Here is a 22,523-nt window from a genome sequence, read left to right on the forward strand (position 1 = left end):
AGGCCATTATTTTGGGAGGTCAACCTTCAATTTGGAACAATAACTGGTGGCCAGATAAACTGGGATCTCTGCCTCTACCTACCAAATCGGCAAAGTATCTGGGTGCCCTTGTGGGTCAGAAGATTGCATTTGATCAGCAAGTATCAGAACTGTATCTACCTGCTTTAACATCATCAGGATACTCTGAAAAGTCTTTCCTTATATCCAGCTGGCAGCTCCAAAATTAGCTGTTCTCGCCCTGATTTCCTCACAACTTTATTATTGAAATGTGCTCTACCTAAACATTAATAAGTCATCTCTTTTTCTATTGTTTTATTTTTATTTATTATTATTATTTTTATACACTGTATACAATCATCAATACTGTTGCAGGGTTCACCACAACTGGCATAAGTCGTTAGTACAATGCTGTATATGTGGTTCCCCTCTTGCTGGTTAGCTTTTGATATAGAAGGAGATGTAAGGAGGAAAGGACAGAAAAGTTATAAGTCATCTCTTAATAAGCTGCAAATAGTTCAGAAAGCAGCAAGGCTGATGCTGAATATTCCTAAATTTCAGTCAAACTGAGCTGAGTTGATTGAGCTTCACTTGATTCCAGTTGGTAAGCAAATAATGTTCAAGTCTCTGTGCATTGCGCATAAGGCTTTACACACGCAGGGCCTTAAACCATCAGAGAAATGTTCCACTGGTATGTGCAGACCAGGTCTCTCCACTCGGCTAATCATATCCTGGTGGTCCCTAAATTTCAGAAAGCAAGAGTGGGAGGTAGATCCTTCTCTGTGGCTACTGCCAAGTTCTGGAATACCCTCCCCCATTATTGTATTAGCCTGAAAAACCATATGGCTTTCAGGCAAGCTCTTAGAACCTCCCTTTTCATTCTATAAGGTACATGGCCTTTAGCGGTGCCCCCAGGTTGGTTGTCCTTGAGGTTAGCTTTGAGTGTGGTTTCAGTGCCTTGACGCCTTCAGGTAAATGTGTGCTTTTACAAATGTATTCTTGGCCTGAACAGGTTGCACCTTCCCCCTCCCCACCAGGTGTCACAAGTACATCACAGACCCTGCCCTATCTGGCATTTACTTGCCTTGATATTCAGGCCTGCCTATTACAGAGCTGGAAGCACTTCCTAGAGGTGAAAAAGGTGGTACTTCCAACTGCTACGGAAGACAGATATCTCATCTAGATAAGCAGCAGGGAAGGCCTCCATACCAGCAACCTCCTGGTTTACCAGCCGCTGGAAGGTGAGAGGGGCATTCTTTGATTCAAAGGGCATCACCCTAAACTGGTAGTGGCATCACCCTAAACTGGTAGTGGAGAAGGCTGACCTCTCCTTTGCTCCCTCTGTCAGGGCGATTTGCCAGTACTCTGATGTAAGATCAAAGGGGCTGAGATATTGTCAGTCAGCTCATCAGCCTGGGGGGATGGGGTGGCCCTCCATCTTGGTTACTGAATGTAACCCTCTGTAATTCACACAGAACCTTAATTCAGCTGTGGTGCCCGGTGGTGCAGCTTTTGGTACCAGAACCACAGGACTGGACTAGGGGCTTCTGGAGGGTTCGATCATCCCCAATCCAGCCTTTTGTACACTTCAGCTTTCGTGCTGGACCTCACCTTACCTGACAACCTGTAAGATGTATTCTTAACAGGGAGTTACCACAACATGGGTACACAAGTGGGTAGTCCCTGGGATAAGGGACACAGTGAATAGTATTGTCCCAAAGTTTTATGGCAGTCTCTCTGTTTTTCAGGAGTCCACATACCCATCTTTCTCCTCGGAGTCCAAGAGGTCAAGGAGAGGTTCACTCTTTTCCACTGTGGTGCAGTAGTAGTCCTCAAAGGCATTGCCTCTGGGTATCTAGTGGCATAATCCACCAGAACAAGCTTGATTCAGTCTGGGGATCCACAGGTCCTACACTGTGGATGCCCACCCTGTCAAAGGGGGTGTTAACAACAGGCAAGGGATTAAGGGGGATTTAGGCCTCTGCCCTGTGTTCTCGCTGGTCTGGCAGGTCACACAAGTCCTTCAGAATGCATCTAAGGAATTCTTAATCCTAGGTCAATAGAAGTAGGGGACAAGACTTACAAAGGTCTTGCCTTGGCCCAGGTATCCTGCCGAGGAAATTTTGTGAGCAAGCTCCAGTAGGAAGGCCCTGCAGCATTCGGGGACCACCAGGGCTCTTGATGTCCCATGCCTAGGAGCCTTAGGCTCACTGTATAGGAGGTTGTCCCCCCAGTTAAGGCGGTGACTACCAGAGGCATCACCTGCAGCTTGGGCTTTAGCCGGTTGCCCCATGTCCACAAGGGTTGGGCATTCCCTTTGTGCCCTAAAGAACTCTTTCCTTTTGGGTCCTCCTTCCACATGCCATCCAGGAATTTTCCCCCTTACTTACTAAGACATATGCAAATTATCATTCTCTCCAACCTAGGTTGGTTATTAATACAGCTGGTTCATAAATATATATATATTTTTTACAGTTTTATATAGCGCGAACTTGCCCCCGAATTGGGTATCAGAGTGCTTTACATAGCACTAGTTGCATTACATGAGGACACATTTATATTTTTGTTAGGCACGGGGAGATTAAGTGATTTGCCCAGAATCACAGGATGTTCAGCGTCATTGCCGATACTCGAACCCAGTTCCCCAGATTTGAGGTCGCCCGCCCTAGCCGCTAGGCCAACTCCTCTCCCCAAAATTGACTTCACACCGACGTGAAGCCCTTACCATTCAGCACTATCTAATTAACAATCTGCTCTCCATCCCTCCAACTTTCTTTGAACTATAAAGTCCCCTAATTACTCCGGCCTCACTACCTCCTCTCTTTTTTCTTTTCCAGTGATATTAGGTGCTTACACACCTGTCCTGAAGATGATCACAAATGTCTGAGATCGAAACACCGCTGACATCATAATTATATTAACTTCTGATTTTATTATATAAATTCAGTAGAGAAGTTTAATGTTATGTTTTTTAAGAGTTGCATGGTTTTATTTTTTTCTACTCACTAGAGCACCTTCTTCTTTTTTCACCTATCTGTGAGCACTGGATCACCTAAAAAACCCAAAAAAGACTATATTGATTTAAGAAAATGTTTTTTATATGTTGCAATGAATAAATGAATTGCATTATACACAAAAAATATTGTAGATTGTTCTACTTTATAATTGTTCTTTCTCCACTAGATTATATACTCTAGAGTCCCGAATGAAAACATACAGAACCTATTAATAATTCCCTTTCCTTCAGTTGAGAAGTAACTTGTACGGGACCATTGGCCCAAATGGAATCTTTGTTATCTAAACACATCCAGCAAGCTCAGGCATGTCACCAGGGGTAGCAATGTCCCCCCGGGTGCCACCGCAAAGGCTTAAAGGTGATGATCTGTCAGTTTTGTGGCAAAACAGCTGCAGAGCCCACTTCTGAGGCCCAGAACTTAAAGAGCGCACCTCAGGCAAAGGTAGGGCTCACAGAAGGCAGAGTCCAGCGGCACCAGCAGAATTGCAGGAATTGCAGTGGCAGGCCTGAAACAGGTTTGAAGTGCTACTTCTGTGGGTGGCACAATCAGTGCTGCAGCCCACTAGTAGCATTTGAAGTATAGACCCTGGGTTTGTGGCATGCCACTTTACAAGGAACTTACCAGTACAACAAATATGTCAATCAGGTATACACCAATGTCATCATACTTATGGGAGAAGCACATGCACTTTAGCACTGGTTAGCAGTGGTAAAGTGCTCAGAGTCCTAAGACCAACAAAAAGAATCGGCAAAAACAAGAGGTAAAAGGCAAAATGTCTAGGGGAAGACCACCCTAAGGATGCCAGTTCTAATAGTCATGGGGAAATCTAAAAGTATTGTCATGAGCAAGTCACAACGGAAGCAATGTAACTTCACCTTGTATTTGGGAGAAGAGATATTGAAACTAGTGTTCACTTTTAAACACTTACGATTCCTAACATCACAACATTTGAAGCCCTCATCTCAAGTCCAGTATCTTTCATCCAAAGACCTTTCTTTTTCTGTTAGTCGCCTCATAGTGTATCCTGTCCTTGGTAAAAACATCTTAATTATGCATTAACTGTAAGCAATGATAACATTCTTCCAACAATCTTGCACAGCACTGAATGTGTACCATACAAGAATGTTTCTTTTCTGAATAGGGGAATGGATAAATGTTAAAAACTCTATAGATATTCATAAAGTCTTCCCATCCGAACTCGTTGCTTTTGTGTTACATAATTTGGGTCTAAAATCTGGTTCTTATACATATACTTTACCAGTCGACTATTTGTCAGAATTAATTAAAAGTGTAACAGGAAAGATGTGTTAAATGGAAGTTATTCACTATAGTAGTTATGAAGTCCACCAAGGGACTGCGTGCTTTAACCCCTTCGCTGCGGCGGGAATTCCGCCGCAGCGCTGGGGGGGTGGGGGGGGCAGCGCGGTGGCGCTGTGCTCATGACGGAGCCACTCCGTCATGAGCCACGGTTGAGCTGTGCTCATGACGGAGTGGTTCCGTCATGACTCCGCCCACGGCACTAATCGCCCGCACAGGCGGGGAATTAGCGCCGCGTGGGCGGAGCGGCCGCCAACGGCCGCGGCATGACAGAACCACTCCGTCATGAGCACACGGCAACCGTGGCTCATGACGGAATGGCTCCGTCATGAGCAGGGGAGGGGTTAAAGTGAAACCGACAGTGATGCAGTCATGTCTGCTATTACTTGACAACCATATGCTATGTGGTTAGATTTTAAATACAAATAGTAATGGCCTGTATCTGAATTCCAGTTTATCAAAATGGTATTCGAATAGTGGTCAGAATTTGATTTGCTCATTCTAGTAATGATCTTCACATGATCTTACAGATGTTTTCTTTCTGTGTCTAGACTTTTGTTACTTGTCAAGGAAGTACATTTTGAATAAAAACCCAGTTTGAACATTGTATTGTAATCCCATAACAGTGATGTACATTGTGGGATTTACGCACTTTCATTATGCCTTTGATTATTATTTAACTATTTTTTATGTTTACATTATTTTGACTTGTATCAAACCAAATAAATTGGATGATGAATCGGCTCACTGCAATTTAGTACCTCCTATATTTTTTACATCTTACTTTTTGACTAGATCGTTCCAGATTAATATATCTCTATGAAAACCGGTCAGCTTTGTGTCTGGTTTTGTTGTCATTCTCAAATATTTTAAAGTTAAATCATTTTGATGTGGAACAAAATTTCACTTTAAAAAAAAGATAATAATGATGAATTCACTGTGCTCACACTGTGGACATTCAGTGAGAAGTTAATAAACCTGTGTTTCTTGATTCCATAGGTATTCGCTCGTGGAGCATTGACCTCACTTCCTGTGACCTGAATCAGCAGCTCAGGCTGTTTGTGACGCGCCATCTCGCGCACTTCTCAACAGATGTTAAAGGTGAGCTTTGCTGAAGCATGTTTCTAGAGTCACTCATTCTTTTCTTCTACTTCGTGCCTCTTTTTGCAGGATGTGACGTACTTATGCATGGTTTTGCCAATCGTAATTTCAATCTGACGGCCTAAAGACGGGCTGATTTTGTAATAATAGAGCTGTCAATGAAACAACATTTCGGTGGATCCCATGGTGACAAGGGCAAATGTAATTTGACTAAAACCATTGGGGAAGTGTAGGTGATAGTAACTGGCATCAGATGACCTTTGACACCATGGCACGTTTCAGAAATTATGTAAACACAAGACTCGAGCGCGTGAATGAACCTTGCTCTATGACGTCTGCCGCAAGCTGCACATGAGGGGTGACGCTCTATCCCCATCACAAACCAGGGCTGTACAATTTCCACACCAAATGCTTTGCAAATGGAAATGCAATTTGTGATTTGAACTATGTTCTAATTGGTCACATCGTAAAGTGTACATTTGCAGGGGGTTTGAAAACAACGTGCCTGAAGAATATTAATAGGGCCCTCCAGTGACAGGCTGCAAATGCAGGGATGGGGGCCTGCAAGCAGCAGCACACCTCTGTCTCTGCATTTGCATTCCCAAACGGGAAACATTTTTTTAAAGCAGCACATGCCTATTACCAGTGCTCCTTCAAAACAAATGTTTCCCGTTTTGGAGCACATTGTGGGGGGCAGGTATTACCTTCTCCCCCTGGAGCTGCTGCCATGATTCCTAAAGGGGAAGATGTCCCAAGGGGACAGGAACACCTTGTGGGGAGCAGGCATTGCCTTCTCCCCCTGGAGCTTCTGCCATGATTCCTAAAGGGGAAGATGTCCCAAGGAGACAGGAACACCTTGTGGGGAGCAGGCATTGCCTTCTGCCCCTGGAGCTGCTGCCATGATTTCTAAAGGGGAAGATGTCCCAAGGGGACAGGAACACCTTGTGAGGAGCAGGCATTGCCTTCTGCCCCTGGAGCTGCTGCCATGATTCCTAAAGGGGAAGATGTCCCAAGGGGACAGTTCCCCTTTTGTGAACCATTTACCACCCAATTTTTAAGTTGCAGTCTGATCAATGGTTCGCGAACACTATTGCGGTTTCAAGGCATTGATATGCGCCTCTGCAAATCACAAAGTGGAGGGAGGACAGGGTTGCAAATACCCTTTAAGAGTCAGAAACACTTCTATGACGCGTAAAAGGACTTTTGTAAATAGTAAAAAGATAGTCACAAACTCTGTGGTTTTGTGGATTGCAGGCTTTGTAACCATAACAAACCTTTGTACCTCAGGCCCTAAAGCTGCTGTTCTAAGATGACACCTCTAAATAAGGAATCACACATTTCCATATGCAGAAACAAAGGTTAAAGATGTACCAAATCACACCTAATTGCAGGACAAAAAAACATGGAATCCTTGTTAGCAAATTGCAATGAATTGTAGTGGGCAATGGCTGTTCCAGCCCTATTTTATGAACTGTTTGACCACTCCTGGCAATCAGAAACAGCTGTTGCAAAGCCAGAGGTAAACACTAACAGAGTCACTCAAGAGACAGTGTAAAGTCATAGATAAGAATTGCAAGATAAGTGCGATTTAAAACATGGCCAAGCACACATGAGAAGCTGCGTGACAACAGGGAAATAGAGACTTTAAGAACATTTATCCTAAACTTGTATTTCACAGAAACAAAACACCTTACAGACCAGACAGAAGGCTAATCTTGTAGTAACAAGTTCAAATAGGAACAATATTGGTGCTGAATCCATAATAGCATGCTACTTATTTTTAAGGCTAATATTCTAGCAAATGTGCTACTAAAAGAACCATATTGAGGATATTCTTTCTATTTGTTTTACTATTTGTTACTTCATCTCTCATTGTGTTGATGAATTGTGTAATAGTGATGTAAGTAGCAACAGCAGTTATTAACATGGCTTAAGCATGCAAACGAGATTTGATTACAAATTACAATGGATAATTAATTGCATTGAAGAAGTTAAGCTTATGAACACGTTTTAGAATGGTTATGTAGGTGACATGATGAAAAACAAATGTATTAGTTGGTGTTTCAGCGTATAGATGCAACCTTTGAGGCATACATTTGGAATACCCAATGGGTGCATACGTAAGGATAGTTTCTATTTTTAGATCCATTTGATAGAATCAATCAAGCATTGCAGTTATCACATTCCTGTTAAGCAGATTTTCGTGAGACTGAATACCAGGGCCCTTTTAAACGAACTCCTCTGTTAGTAGAAGCACTTAGTCATTATAAAAGGGTAGAAGAGAAATGGAAACGGGTAGACTTGATTTTTTTATATTCATTCCTTAACTTGATTGGCAATTTGCAAATAGGCCAGAACAGTTCCAAGCTGGCCACGAAGAAACACAGGCGAAACCCCAAGAGAGGATCGTGGGCTATCCTGCTCTGTGCCCTCCGAACTTTAGAGCCATCAGTGAGGGAAAGCCCTGATTCGTCCTGGCGCCAGATGAAGCTCTGAAGCTCACTGAGGCCCCGTGGGCGGGGTCTCTGGCAGCAGTTTGAAGCATTGGGGAATGGAAAGCAGAGTGTGATTGGACAGAGAGTACTGCGAGAGAAGACAGGCCCTATTGATGTGCACGTGGCAGCATGGAAGAGCCCAGAAACCTATCATTTGAGCTGTTTCGGATCGAATAATACAGCTATAAATGGGGTCGGGATGAATGTTGATACTTTGAGTATGGACAAGGTGTGCGCTCAATCTCCGCTGTTTCACATGTTGCAAAGACCTTCAGGGTAGCAGTTAGCTATGGTGAGGTCAAAAGATAAGGTCAGGTTGCTGGGTTGGAAGTAGCAGAAAGGATGCAGGAATTGTGTTTAAATACTAAGGGGCATATTTACAAGCCCCTCTCGCCACAGGAACGTCACTTTTTTCGATGTTCTTGTTGCGATACAGGCTTTGCCTTATTTACAAGGCAGCGTTAAACCACTTAGCGTGAAAGGGGTTGGCAGTGGGTGCTGCGGTGGGCGTTCCACTGCAGCACCCATTGATTTTGACGCTGGCCCATATTTACAAGGGTGGCGTAAATATAGGGCAGCGCCAATATTAAGATAAAAAAAAACTTGGTCTTAACATGACGAAATGAGAAGAAATGCTTTATTTCTCCTTGTTTTCGCTGTTTCTATGTGTGCTTCGTTGTGCAGCACACATAAAAACAGCAAAACATCATGTATAATGGTTTATGTGCAGGAAGGTGTCCCTTCCTGCACATAAACAATCATTTAAAAAATGACCAGTTGCAACTTCTATGTGTGCTGCACAAAGCAGCTTACATAGAAGTTACAATTGCCATTTAAGATTGTTTATGTGCAGGAAGGGACACCTTCCTCTCCCTGCACATTAAACATCCATTCCCACAACCCAGGCACCCTTGCACTATGGTGCAAGGGTGCCTGCGTTGGTGCTAGGCAGCTGAAATTAGCGTCAGCACAGGGGGACACGCAGGGCTGCACCATATTGTTGTAAATACGGTGCAGCCCTGCGTTTCAAAAGTGGCAGAGCGCGGCGTTTAGCCAAGAAGGCGAACGCCGTGCTTCTCACACTTCTTGTAAATATGCTCCTAAGTCTATAGTTCAGCACAATTCAGTCTGAACCATTTAAACTTACAGACTGATTTCATCAGCAATTTGTGTGTATTTTTTGAACGTTTGTCTAACGTTTCTATGGCTCTTGCTTAAATGGAACTGTCCACAACAGTTCTAAAATAATCAGTATTTTGGCATGGTTGTCTAGAAGATTTGAGGTACAGATATGATATCTAAGATGCATTTGTTACTTTCTTACTTTTTAAAATGACACTCTCCACATGACATACTTACGTAAGAAACACTGGTGAGGGCATGGTAAGTCACTGAATGAGTTTAAAGGGCTGAAGACAATTCAAGATGCAGCAGGCACATTAAGAACTGCCACAACTACCACTGCTGCACACAAATACGACACCTACTTCTATGAAGGAGTAATTTAAAGGAAATGCTCGCTATCAGGATCACAGCCTCGCTAAGCCCTCACTTACTTGTCAGCTCCGACACAACACTACAAAGACTGACACTTGCGTGTAGGTGAAGCAGTCGTGTTTCACTGTCTTTTCTTAATAGTAAGCCTTATTACTCTTGCTTTCATGAGATATGATCACTTACTTTTGTCGTGCTTCTAGCTCTCCCTATATTTCAGCAAATTGATACAGGGCTGGGCAGGGGAATATTCTATGTACGCTTCCTCATGTAAGCCTCTCGTTCCGGGCACATCAAAGTCTCTTTACTGTACAGTCTTTGTCCGCCGGGGCTCGAGGGGCAACCACTTAGCTCACAGCCTGTAGGCACGCCTAACTTTTCGTGGATCCGCCCAGCTCTGACACACACGGATGAAACTGGGGTAGGGTAAAGGGAAGTGAGGTGAGGATGACTTGAGGGTTCAGGGTTGGGTAGAGGTAAATAGAGGTAAGGTGACTTGGGGATTCAGAGGTGGGTAGAGGAAATGGGAGGTGAGGGTGGCTTGATGGTTCAGGAGTTGATAGAGGTAAATGGAGGTGATGGTGACTTGACGGATCAGCGGTGGTTAGAGGTAAAGGAAGGTGAAGATAAATTGAGTGTTCAGGAGTGGGTAGTGGTAAGCGCAGGTGAGGGTGCCTTTAAGGTAGAGAAGTGGGCAGAGGTTAAAGGAGGTGAGGGTGACTTGATTGGATAATATGACATGGTACTGCCAGTCATTGTGTGGTATAGTATGATCTAGAATGGTATGGTATGATTTGTCCTGTCATTTTATAGTATGGTTTGGACTGTTATTAAGGTATACAACCTATGAACTGCTAACAGCAAGCATACACATGTATTTAGGCCAGTGCCAATATCACCTGTTTTTACATTTTAAAAGCATGTAAATTATGTTGGCTCTCCCAAATTTGGTAGGAAGTCGGCATTTCACAGAAAGTGACCAAAACGAGGATGAGTCATGAACAAATTCACCCTTAGTGAATAATGCAACATGTAGCTTTACTAAAATGTAATAAATTGTGTTGTTGTGGGGCTTGGAAAAGACTGACTGATGAAATGTGGCTGTCTGGAATGTAAAGTTTTGAAAAATCTGGAAGCAAACAACAAGCAAAGGGAGCGGCGAGATCAAGAGGAAAAAGCAAAGATGAAGGGGCATAAAAGCATCTACACAACGATATAGAGTAGCATAGGAGCATCTAAAAAAATTACAAACAAACAATACACACTTCCCAAAAAGAAAAGTAAGTACCACAATCCCAGAGCAAGCAGTGTGGAAGAACACTAATCAAGAAATTAATCAGTACTTGGTCTGTGCTGCAAAAAAGTAAACAAAAAACATAAATAAAAAGGAAGGAAATAAGAGTGACAATGAAGCCAACCAATGGTAAGTCTAGATGTTTTTTTCTTTGAAACAAAAGATTGTCTCAGGCAACAGCACATACGCGCTGTCTCAGGCAAGACCTGAAAAGAATGTGTGCCAATCAGAGAACAGTCTAGTAGTGTTTTCATTCAGGGATTATGCCTGTCAGACAAGGGTGTAGCTATCAGTAGTGCAGAAGTTGTAGTGACACTGGGACTGGAGGTGTGGGGGACCCTCTGCTCCCTCATTGTAACTTTATTTCACTACCTAAGTGGAGATCTGAAGGGCTACTTTCGATGCTTCATTAGAGTGCATGTTACCCTTGCTACACCTCTGCATTCAGAGAGGTGTCTAGCATTTAAAATAGTTTTCCATTTAGAGATCTCTCTACCATTTGGAGTGTAAACTGCCATACCAACTGTATGCCATTTAGACTAGAAAGAGGTCTGCAATCAGAGATTAGAATCCTATACAAGGCCCAAATAACAAAGCCTTTTTCCAATGAGTACAGGCCACTTGGTCATGAAAATTCAGGAATTAGTCACCCTGAAAAACCTTTGTGAACAGGGCCCTCATTGAGCAGCTTGTTACTGAAAGGGTAGTATGTCATTCAGACTGTTTGCTGCTCAAATATACCTTCCAATCATCAAGTGATGGTAAAAACAGTCTCTCAGAAGGAGAAAAATGTGTCTCTCACATGCACAAATCGACCAAATGTCTTGAGAACTATAGGAATAAGATGTAGCAATGGTTTGATCTGTTATTGACATGCTACGCGCTCCATTAACACCAGCCTTTCCATGCAGTGACAAACGTGGTTTAAGTCTTCAGACTTAAAACAGGTAACCCTTGGTAAGTAAGACCATCACCTGGCTGTTTGATGGAAATCCAGCAAAGGATGAGGTGATCTGGCCATACGATGCTAAAAGAGCCAAAGCTCAATAAATGAGTCCCTGCGTTTGGTCCTCTCGGACTTCTTCAGGGCTACAAATGATATACATAGATACAAATTATATTTACAGTATTTACAAAACATTTACAATTAGACAATTTAAAAAAAAAACATTTGTACACATATATTAACATCAGACTGCCATTACTCAATTGAACACATCCGTTTTAGCCTGAAGCAAGTGTGAATTCACATTGCTTATGTAAGATGGTATCACAATTCAATACATAGACATGCTAGTTTTTACTTACACCTGCTGAATTTAAAACATGTTTTTACTGGTAAAGTACACGTCATTCCTCAAAAGCGCTAAATTTGATTACAAAGTTCCAGTGAAGAATGACATGTACTTTACCAGTAAAAACATGTTTTGAATGGAGCAGGGATAAGTAAAAACTAGCATGTCTATGTATTGAATTGGAATAACATCTCACATACGCGATGTGAATTCACACTTGCTTCAGGTTAAAACGGATGCATTCAATTGAGTAATGGAGGTCTGATGTTAATATATGTGTATAGATGTTTCTTGTAATTGTCTTATTGTAAATGTTTTGTAAATACTGTCAATATAATTCGTATTTATGTATATCATTTTTAGCCCTGAAGAAGTCCGAGAGGACAAAACACGTTGGCTACGGTTTTATCTAATGTGAAGGAGAATTGACAAATAAAGAGACAGAAATACACCTGCTGAATTGATGTCGTGTTTAACTGTATGACAGAATAATATTTGAAGGAAGCATCATTTATGCAATTTAAATACAAATGTTTTAGAAAGGAGTGCTGGATCAAATTGTTGTATTTGCTATTGTGGTATTTTCATCCCAGGAGGCTTAGGGGCATTGAGTCTCACGTCCTGTGAACCAAAAGACAAATTCATATAATTCCATACTGTTATATAGGTGCACTCACGGTTGCCTCAATCCCCGTGATATTGTCTAAAATAAATGAGTCCCATTCAAGTGGCAAATGCCTGTCTGCTTCCAGCTGGCTCTTTAGTGTGCTATGTGGCTTAGTGCACCTTCACTGTTTCCTTGGCTTCCTAGTGTTTTAGGTCCTCAGAGGCCAGGCTGATGCGTCCTATCGCTAGAGTAAGCCTGAGTGATGTGTTTATAATGTAAAAGTGATTCTCACTTTGATGTAATGTTATCGTGGGCCGATATTGCAGCTGTGATTTGTCAGCTAAGGCTCTGTCATCACTGGGCTTCCATCACCAAAAACCCTTGGGTGCTGACGGCGGCTTGTACAGTTGCCACCGATGCAACTCAGCCAGTGTCACAATACCTTCCGCCCGGAGCGGTTTGTTTTTTTGTCACCGGGTTCTGCTAAAGCGCCTGCTTGCGCTCACATTTACACGCTGTTCTTCAGACTCCAGGAGAAGTCCGTTTTGTAAGATTTATTCAGCCTCCATTGACACCTAAAGAAATGGACCCCGGCGGTGTGATTCCATCAGTGAGAGTAAGGCCTGCCCCATGTGCCCGCCTGTTGCACTTGGACCCTACTGTAAGAGGGCCAAACGCCAGGTCCCGGGTCCGTCCTGCAGAAGCCCTTTGAGCTCTGTGGGCCAGTGGCCTCCGATGGCTTGAAGATGCTTTCACGGAAGATTGCGATCCTGACATGAGTTGAGAGAGGCTCTTCCGGTCAGCGCAGGGTAGGGACAGGCACCTCCTCTTTACCATTCATGAGCGGTCTCTGCGATACCAAAGATCCCGGAAGCCTGCCAGGCTGCAGCATAAAAGCTGACCCCCCCGGATCATTGTCTATGACACACAAAATGAGCAGCGTTATCAAAACCGGTGTGGGATGATTGGGTCTTAGTCCTTTTCATGTAATCCTTTCGGTAACGTATTGCACCAAGTTGTTTGGGACATTTTGGCACAGCAGCATGTTGTATGTATACCCTCGTGAGCACAATAGACTTTATATATTTAAAAGAAACTAAAATCGTGCCGGGAATGGTAATGGTATCAAAGACTGCAGTCCTTTCACAAACACCTTTGATCAAGTTCTAAGAAAAAAGAACATTCCGGCAATGGAGTAATATGTATAGCGATATTACAGAGCCATGTATGAACACATGACACTTAAATATCAGACAAACAGTGCCCCTGGAGTTTGCATGTGCACACAATGTGCACTTCTCTCAAATTCTAGAAATTGTCCTAGTTCATTATGACTGACGCCTTTTGGGAGATTCACAGCCTTGTTAAAGGACCACAAATAGAGTTGGTGCTATATCAGGGCAAGGCCAGGCAGCCATTTTAGATGCCAACAGCAAGAGGATGAAAAACACGAGAAGCGTCGTAAATGACAGGATTGCACCCCTCCATTGATGATGCCAATGTTTTATGTTTTATGCGTAGTCTGTATGTGTGGGGGGGATTCCGTGCGCTGCGGGCCACCAAGAGTCATCCCAGCTGGAGGGGGAGGAGCCCAGGATGAGGACTGCGGTCTTTTCTGAGTTAAGCTTGAGGCAGCTGTCCTTCATCCAGTTGGCGACTGCCTTCCTCCTGTCATGGAAGTTGCTCCTGGAGGCTGTGGGTTCGTCTGTGAAGGAGAGAATCATCTGGGTGTCATCAGAGTAGTAGACGATGGCTGCAAGCGGGGTCATGCAGATGTTGAAGAGGGTGGGGCTCAGGAAGGATCCCGGAGACACTCCGCAGTTGATCGCTGTGGGTACTGATTTGAACAGTGGAAGTCTGACTCTCTGCATTCGGCTGGTGAGGAAGGAGCTGATCCATTCAAGGGCTTTGTCACGAATGCCGGCATCCTGGAGTCTTGCGCAGAGGGTGTGGTGGGAGACAGTACTGAAGGCAGCTGAGAAGTCCAGGAGGATGAGGGCTGCAGTCTCGCCTTGGTCGAGGAGGGTGCAGATGTCATCTGTAGCAGCGAGGAGAGTGGTCTCAGTGCTGTGGTTGCTTCTGAAGCCCTATTGGGATTGGTCCAGGATGCTGTTTGTTTCAGCAAACTCGGAGAGTTGGTCGATGATGGCTTTCTCAATGACTTTGGCAGGGAAGGGGAGCAGAGAGACAGGTCTGTAGTTCCTGAGGTCCGTCGAGTTGGCAGAAGGTTTTGTCAGCGGGGGGTTGAACTCTGCGTGCTGCCAGTCTTCTGGGAAAGTATGGGGTCTCGATGGATCAGTTGGTGGTGTAACAGAGTTCGGGAGCGATGGAGGTGCCGGCTCTGTTGAAGATGTGGTGAGTGCAGGGATCTGAGCGGGCTTTGGAGTAGATGATTTTTTTTATCCTAAGGGTGTTGTCAGAGGTGAGGGTAGTTCAGTTGATCAAGGTGTGCCCGGGGTTTGATCCATTGGGTGCGGTGGTTGCGGTTGTGGTGGGTGGGTCTTGGGGATGTACAATTGTAACACACCAAACTGTATATGTTTAATCACAAGTCATTGTGGGCTATGTTATGTTATCATGACTACTAGACAAGTGAAAGTACGCATCAGAAGCATCATTCAATGCAAATGCACTACAACAAAACTCAATTCACACTTTCTGGAATTTCACCACTGATCTAGTGTTTTATGGGCCCACTTGCTTACCACTGCGCCTCCGATGGACACCTTTTCTCCAGTTGACGGGGCGATGGGAGTTAGCATTAACATCAATCAAATGCAATTAACAGTTAAACCAATTTGGCTAAACAATGAGGACCAGGAATCGGTAGTGAGTGTTAAGAAGGTTTGTTACAAATTCAAAATCAAGTTCAGATGCACAACTCTTAAAACCATGCTATAGAAATCCAAAATAGCAACAGGTAGTCCCAACCTATGGAAAAAATTAAGGCGGACTAATATAAGGCAAACAAGCAATTTAGCCACAGCAATACAAAAGATCAAAAGCAATATCTGGTGCTCAGAAAAGAGTCGTAAGTTTTGTTGTCTACCTATGGTAGAGTTCCTGCTAAAGGATGGTTCTAAAAATCTAAAGAGTATCTATATCAGAAATTTCCATAAAGGAAATTAAACAAGCCAGGGAAAATAAGTAGGGAAGGTGCCAGCATTTCAGAAGCTCTGTCAAGAGTTTTCTCTGGGTCAGGAAATAAGTGTTAGTCTAAGCCACACTCAGCAAAGAGTCAAAGTAAGCATAGAGGTCTAAACCTCTCAGAGTACAAAGGAGTCTGCAGTATGGGAACCTGAAAGCATCAGGAAAGCATCTGTCAAGATCGAAAAGGGCATCCGAATCTCTAACGGGGTAAACACTAAATTAAAACACACAAAGTCTTCTAGGTAACACCTCCTTTGTAAACATCATCAGGGGTTCATTGTTTCACCATTTCTCATGTTGTAGAGTGCAACATCAGGGGAAAGTCTCACACTGGACATAGAAATGGCATCTCCTTCTCATTCAGCAACATTGATGAATTTGACTTTCAGTTGATGCCCTGAATCCTCATGTTACTTCATAAACGTTTTCTTTTCAGGCTCACTCCTCTAGCGATAGTTCCTAATATATCTATTCTGCAACTAATAATGCATGTGAATACTTTCTTGACAAAGTATCTTTTGTGTTGCAATAACCATCCGCTAGAAAAATGATCTTTTAACTGATTCCACCTTATGGACACATGGAATAAACCCAAATTTCCACCATTGCAAGATGGCGTCCAGAATAAACTAGGTGTGGCTACCGAGTGTTCGTCCAATTGTAGTCAATGGGATATGTGTCTCCTTAATTCCTACCGTAGTGGTTCTGGCAGCTTTTCGCTACAAGAATTCCATGTCCATTTCACCAAAGCTGCCAAACTCAAAGGCAGGTGCTCCATCAGTGAGGGTGGACTCATGAATACATGCAAAAAGCTTCCAAAAGGAAAAATATGGGCACTCACAGGATACAATGTTCATATTTCTGTTCTATTTTCAGTAAACTGACGTGTTTTGGCGAATACCTTTCTCAAAGCTTGCCTGCAAAGTGGTACAGCCAGGATTTTTAGGGGTATAGACCCTTGAACGCTGTACATATGCGAATTGAAAGAAGGCAAAGGAGTATGAAACTGGACATTATCATGGTTTCACTTCAAGTGTGGCTCAACCTTGGATAGTGACGTAATTCCATAAAACTCAGTTGCTCATGGAATTGTATCCGTAAAAGGCGAAATAAAGATACGTGATTATGTTCCAAGTCAAGGCAAAAAATTTATTTGAATGAGTGATGTAATGGGAGACGGACACCTTTGTGTTTGAAACAGTGAAGCATTGTGGTTAATGTGGTCCCCGACTCATAATAAGAAGGGAACTATGATCAGTGTGCGTAATTGGAGATGCAAAGTTTTGAATTTCACCGGGGTTTACCAATGCATCAGTGCTTTGTCACATACTTACTGACTCCAACTATATGTAAAGATTTTACTTTTGTAGTCAACCGTTTTCCATCTTTCTTCTTTTTTATTGCTGCAACTCATCACTCATCACTGTTTATTTATCACTTGTATAAAGAAGACCAATGAGTGCCCTCTTTGTTAATGCATGCTACCGGTTTTGCCTAAATAAAAGGGTTATCACGGAGCATGGTTGGTGGACTTAATTGCATGGTTCAGGAGGTGGAGTGCGAATTTCTTTTGGAATATATGTATAAATATGTATATAAACAAAACTATCAGGGTTGATCTTACTAAATGGGACAAAGTGAAAACACTATGTTATATTTACCTTAAGTATGTCTCTGGATACTTAGGCCAATACTACTGTTTATGCCTCTGAATATTATCACAAATTAATAGGCAAAATTAAACCCTTAATGGTGTACCAGAAAGAGTGCCTGTGTAATAGTGGGGACAAAGCTAAAGTATGACAATATGCTGATGGAAGAGACCGCAAAAATAGATTGGAGGCAAGTAGTTGAAAACTCTATAGAAAGGGCTATTAAAATCATGCCTTATGCAAACTATATATGATGCCACATGCCTTATGCATATGCAAAAGAAACAATTGATGGACGGAATGCTGTACAATGCAAACATTCACCCGCAGTCACAAGGATCTGGGTTTAATCCATCATTCTATTGCTCACCACACCACCCCAGTTTGGACCCAGCCATATACAAATTAGTCTTAGCCCTGTTTCTTGTGGGAACAGTCAAGCCTGAACTTCCAAGCCAGGTCCTCACTGGACCGGAAACAAGCATCCTGGGACCGGTTTCTGGGCATCACCCTTCATCAGCCAGGCTAGCTTGAATCCAGTGGTGTAGTGAGCACGGGACCCACGTCTGGGCATACCCTTCCCACTTAGGGCGACATATGCAAAAGAAACAAATAATGGACGGAATGCTGGACAATGCAAACATTCACCCCCAGTCACAAGGATCTGGGTTTAATTCCTCATTCTATTGCTCACCACACCACCCGAGTTTGGACCCAGCCATATGCAAATCAGTCTTAGCCCTGTTCCTTGTGGGAACAGTCCAGCCCGAACTTCCAAGCCAAGTCCTCCCTGGACCAGAAACAAACATCCTGGGACCGGTTTCTGGGCATCACCCTTCATCAGCCAGGCTAGCTTGAATCCAGTGGTGAAGTGAGCACAGGACCCACATCTGGGCAGGAAACAACCTTTACAACGCAGTCATTACATTGCACTACCTTTACATAGCGGTCATTACATCGCAACATCCTTTACATCGCATGTCATTACAACACAGCCATTACATCACATGTCACTACAACGCAGGCATTACATCGCAAGTCATTACAATGCATACCATTACAACGCATAGTACCCTTACACTATCCAACACTGACCCTACTGTTGCACTCACTGGAGTTAGAATAGTAATTTTTACCCCTACACTATCCAACACTTACCCTACTGTTGCACTCAGTGGAGTTAGAATAGTAATTATTACCCCTATACTATCCAACACTTACCTTAAATGCAATGTAATGGTATGCGTTGTAAAGGTATAGTGTGATGTAAAGGATGTTGCGATGTAAAAACTACGTAGTAAAGGCATGCGTTGTAAATGTATGTGTTGTAACATCATACATTCCGTCTGGGCATACCCTTCCCATTTAAGGTGACATATGCAAAAGAAACAATTGATTTACGGAATGCCGGACAATGCAAACATTCACCCCCAGTCACAAGGATCTGGGTTTAATCCATCATTCTATTTCTCACAACCCCAGTTTGGACCTAGCCATATGCAAATCAGTCTTGGCCCTGTTCTTTGTGGGAACAGTGCAGCCTGAACTGCCATGCCAGGTCCCCCCTGGACCGGAAACAAGCATCCTGGGATCGGTTTCTGGGCATCACCCTTCATCAGCCAGGCTAGCTTGAATCCAGTGGTGTAGTGAGCACGGGACCCATGTCTGGGCATACCCTTCCTACTTAGGAACATATGCAAAAGAAACAATTGATGGACGGAATGCTGGACAATGCAAACATTCACCCCCCGTCACAAGGATCTGGGTTTAATCCATCATTCTATTGCTCACCACCCCAGTTTGGAACCAGCCATATGCAAATAAGTCTTGGCCCTGTTCCTTGTGGGAACAGTGCAGCCCGAACTGCCAAGACAGGTCCTCCCTGGACCGGAAACAAGCATCCTGGGACCGGTTTCTGGGCATCACCCTTCATCAACCAGGCTAGCTTGAATCCAGTGGTGTAGTGAGCATGGGACCCACGTCTGGGCATACCCTTCCCACTTAGGGCGACATATGCAAAAGAAACAATTGATGGACGGAATGATGAACAATACAAACTTATATTTATAGACCTGCACAGAGTTGCATTGTCTACTTGTTCAAGCTGGAGTAAAGTTTACATTCCTCTCCACTACACATAAGATGCTATATGGGTGAGCCTCAGTAGCTGAAGAAATGCATGGTGATGCATAACCCCAATAAGGACTCGTTTTTCTGTAGAATGCAACTGATAGCAATTCCCAGGGTGAATTGTCTATGAGCAGGATGGATGGCATTCTGCACCATGGCCAGTATTATGTGGAACAATCTCTTGGACCATTTACTCCTTTGTAGGACACCACTCAAAACACTTTTTTTCGAATACGTATTTCCGAACTTTCAGCTACTAAGACTCGTTTTTTGGCTAGGTCTTGATTACCAGACAGCACAAGCTGGTTGGTTGTGAAAGCCCTATTTTGACCTTTCAGTGAGCTTACAGCCCACCCATTGCTTACTATTGGTGGATTATATTGCCACTTATGAAAAGGATATGACTCCTTTTTGGTTGGTTTCTCCCTTTGTCTTTTATATTGATACATCCAGTACATCAGACCCCATCCATCAGTGGTCAGAGCTACACTGCTTCTCAGCCCCAGCTCCCTTACTTTCAAAACATAAAAATTTTATCTGGAACATTATGGGTACATTTCTTACCTTTCCCATCATAGGAGTTACCCCAGATCTAAGCTTTATGCAGTGAACATAGTTTTTTAAAAGTTCCGAAAGACTTCAGGAAATTGTGCTTCATAATTAGTCGTCGTTCTCACGCCATTAACCCTAGACACCATATGATTTTCTTTAGAAACTCAACCATCCTTCAATTTCACCGAAGGTGTTTCATTCGGATCCAAACACACAGATAAATCTTTCTGGTGAAACCAGCTAATCGAAGAATCTCCTTAAAGGAGACATATATCTTACATGTTATCATCCTGTCACAAAATTCAATACTGCCCAAAAAATAACACATCAGTGTGGTATCCTGCTGCTCGGCCAGAATGACTGCGTGAGAGAATGTTGGTATGTGGAATGTTGGAGTGCCTAAGTCAGTTGGTGGATGGGCTGAGCAGCTGGTAGGCTGCTCCTGGTGGGGCTCTCTCCTATGTAACTTACTGCTCAATAAACCTACATGGATTTGACTACCTTCATTCTACTACAATCAGCTTAATGGGTTGTCCTCCATAAACTTTGGGCTTAAGTTCAGGTTTCATTAAAGTAATCAAACTCTTTAAACTTTCTTCAAAAAACTTTCTGGGTATCAATGTTATTTGTGCTCCAGAATCAAATAATATTTTTAATCAAGAACCATTGATCTGCACTATTTCATCTGGTCCCTCACACTCTCCATGGCTTATTTGTAGTATGATTTCTTCGCATTTAGACTCCAAATCATATACAACCTCTCCCACGTTTTTCGTACTCTTGATAGATCTATAACAAGATGTGAAGTGAACTTTCTTGCCACATGTTTTGCACATGGCTTTCCATCCAGGACACTCCTTAAAATGTGTTGTATGTTCTAAATTTCCACATCTAAAACATTTAATTTGAGAATTTTAAATACATTTTTCTACTTGTTTACTAGAAGTAGATCTTACTACCTGGACAGCTTCTATTTTGTCATTGCTAGATTTTTAATTGCATATAACCTCCACACACGCTAGAGAATGTTCACACATCTTTGCTATTGTCAAAACCTTACTAAGTGTGGGATCATCCTTCAACATAAAGCTTTCCTTGCTTTATCCAGTACACACCCCAACATAAACTGGTCACGCAATCATTAATCAGTCATGCCACCAAAATTGCATGTGGAAGCCAATTTCCTCAATGCCATTATGCAAGCCTGAACTGATTATTTCAAATTTTGCATACTGTAGTATGCTGCTCAGCCAGGATGTGTGTGTGTTAGAATGTTGGAATGGTTTGAGTCAGTTGGTCTATGGGCTGAGCAGCATACAGGCTGCTCCTGGTGGGGCTCGCTTTCTATGTACTTTCTTACTTGTAACTTCAAACTTCAATAAATATACTTGAAGTTACCAACAATGAACGGACATTCTTTTATCTGTTCATTACAATTGGCGACGATTGGAAGGAACCTGCGCTTCAACCCTCAAGAAACTTCAAGATAAAGAACTTCAAGATAAAGGAAATCCTCGGAAAAGCAGCTCAAGCTTACTGGCACCAAGAGCCCCTCCAGTGACCTTCCATCAGTTGCCCTCAACATCAGCGTGCCAGTCCCTGCTGTATTCGCACACAACTCCAGTGTGCCCGCTTTACGGTCTACTTACCTTGCTGCCTCCCAGTCTCTGCTTCAATTCTTCTTATCTGCCTACTTTAACCTGCCTGGGAGTGTTCCGCATGCTTGCCTGTATGAAACCTGTCACTACTGCCTTGCTGCTTTTGGACAGCGTCTACACTCCAGTAACCAGTTCACTTGCCTTTGGAGAGTTCCCAGTTGCTTCAGGAAGAACCTCAAGGGCTACCACACCATTATGTGCTTCTAGCAACTCTACTGCACGATTTCCTATGTTTCCCGTGTTCCTTACTCCTGTGATCGTGCATTGTGTAAATGCCCTGGAAGAGGTGAAACCGCTTGGAGGAATTCGGAAGTAGAGTTTTCTCCGTGCTTGATTGGTCGTGAGTACTTTATTATACACTTCATTTAAAAAAAAAAAAAAACAGTTTTTCATTCCCTCATTTGCCTCTGCGCTACACCTCACTATGGCAGTTTAACTGCCACACTTTCAAACATCGCTCGAGTGTACACAGAGCCTTCTCGCGCTCTTACACTCATGCTGCTTTGCGACTCCTGCATTCATTCCTTTGTGACGTCTCGTGCAATCAGAGCTGCGTTGCTTCCTCTGGACCCCTGCATGCCTCGACGTGCCTGGAGCCACCCGACACGTCGTCATGCTGCATGCCTCCACCATCTTGGGTTGCTGGATACCATTAGCTCTTCTGCAATGTTTGACCTGCATTCCTGCCTCTTTGCCAACCACGTGTTGTTGCCAACCAAGATAATATCTTCTGATGTGGCTGGAACGACGTCGGATTACTTGTC

At 43.2% G+C, this 22,523-nt stretch overlaps 1 protein-coding gene across 1 annotated transcript in view; it reads left to right on the forward strand.

The window, feature by feature from the left end:
* The window catches only part of MAP1A (microtubule associated protein 1A), a 754,346-nt gene that overhangs the window by 174,351 nt on the left and 557,472 nt on the right, over window positions 1–22,523 (forward strand). Inside the window, exon 2 of the mRNA XM_085644324.1 lies at window positions 5,331–5,432. Within this exon, the coding sequence (XP_085500450.1) occupies window positions 5,331–5,432 (102 nt within the window). The remainder of the gene's footprint in view (window positions 1–5,330; window positions 5,433–22,523) is intronic.

Source organism: Triturus cristatus, chromosome 3_1, assembly GCF_964204655.1.
Source record: "Triturus cristatus chromosome 3_1, aTriCri1.1, whole genome shotgun sequence".
Lineage (NCBI taxonomy): Eukaryota > Metazoa > Chordata > Amphibia > Caudata > Salamandridae > Triturus > Triturus cristatus.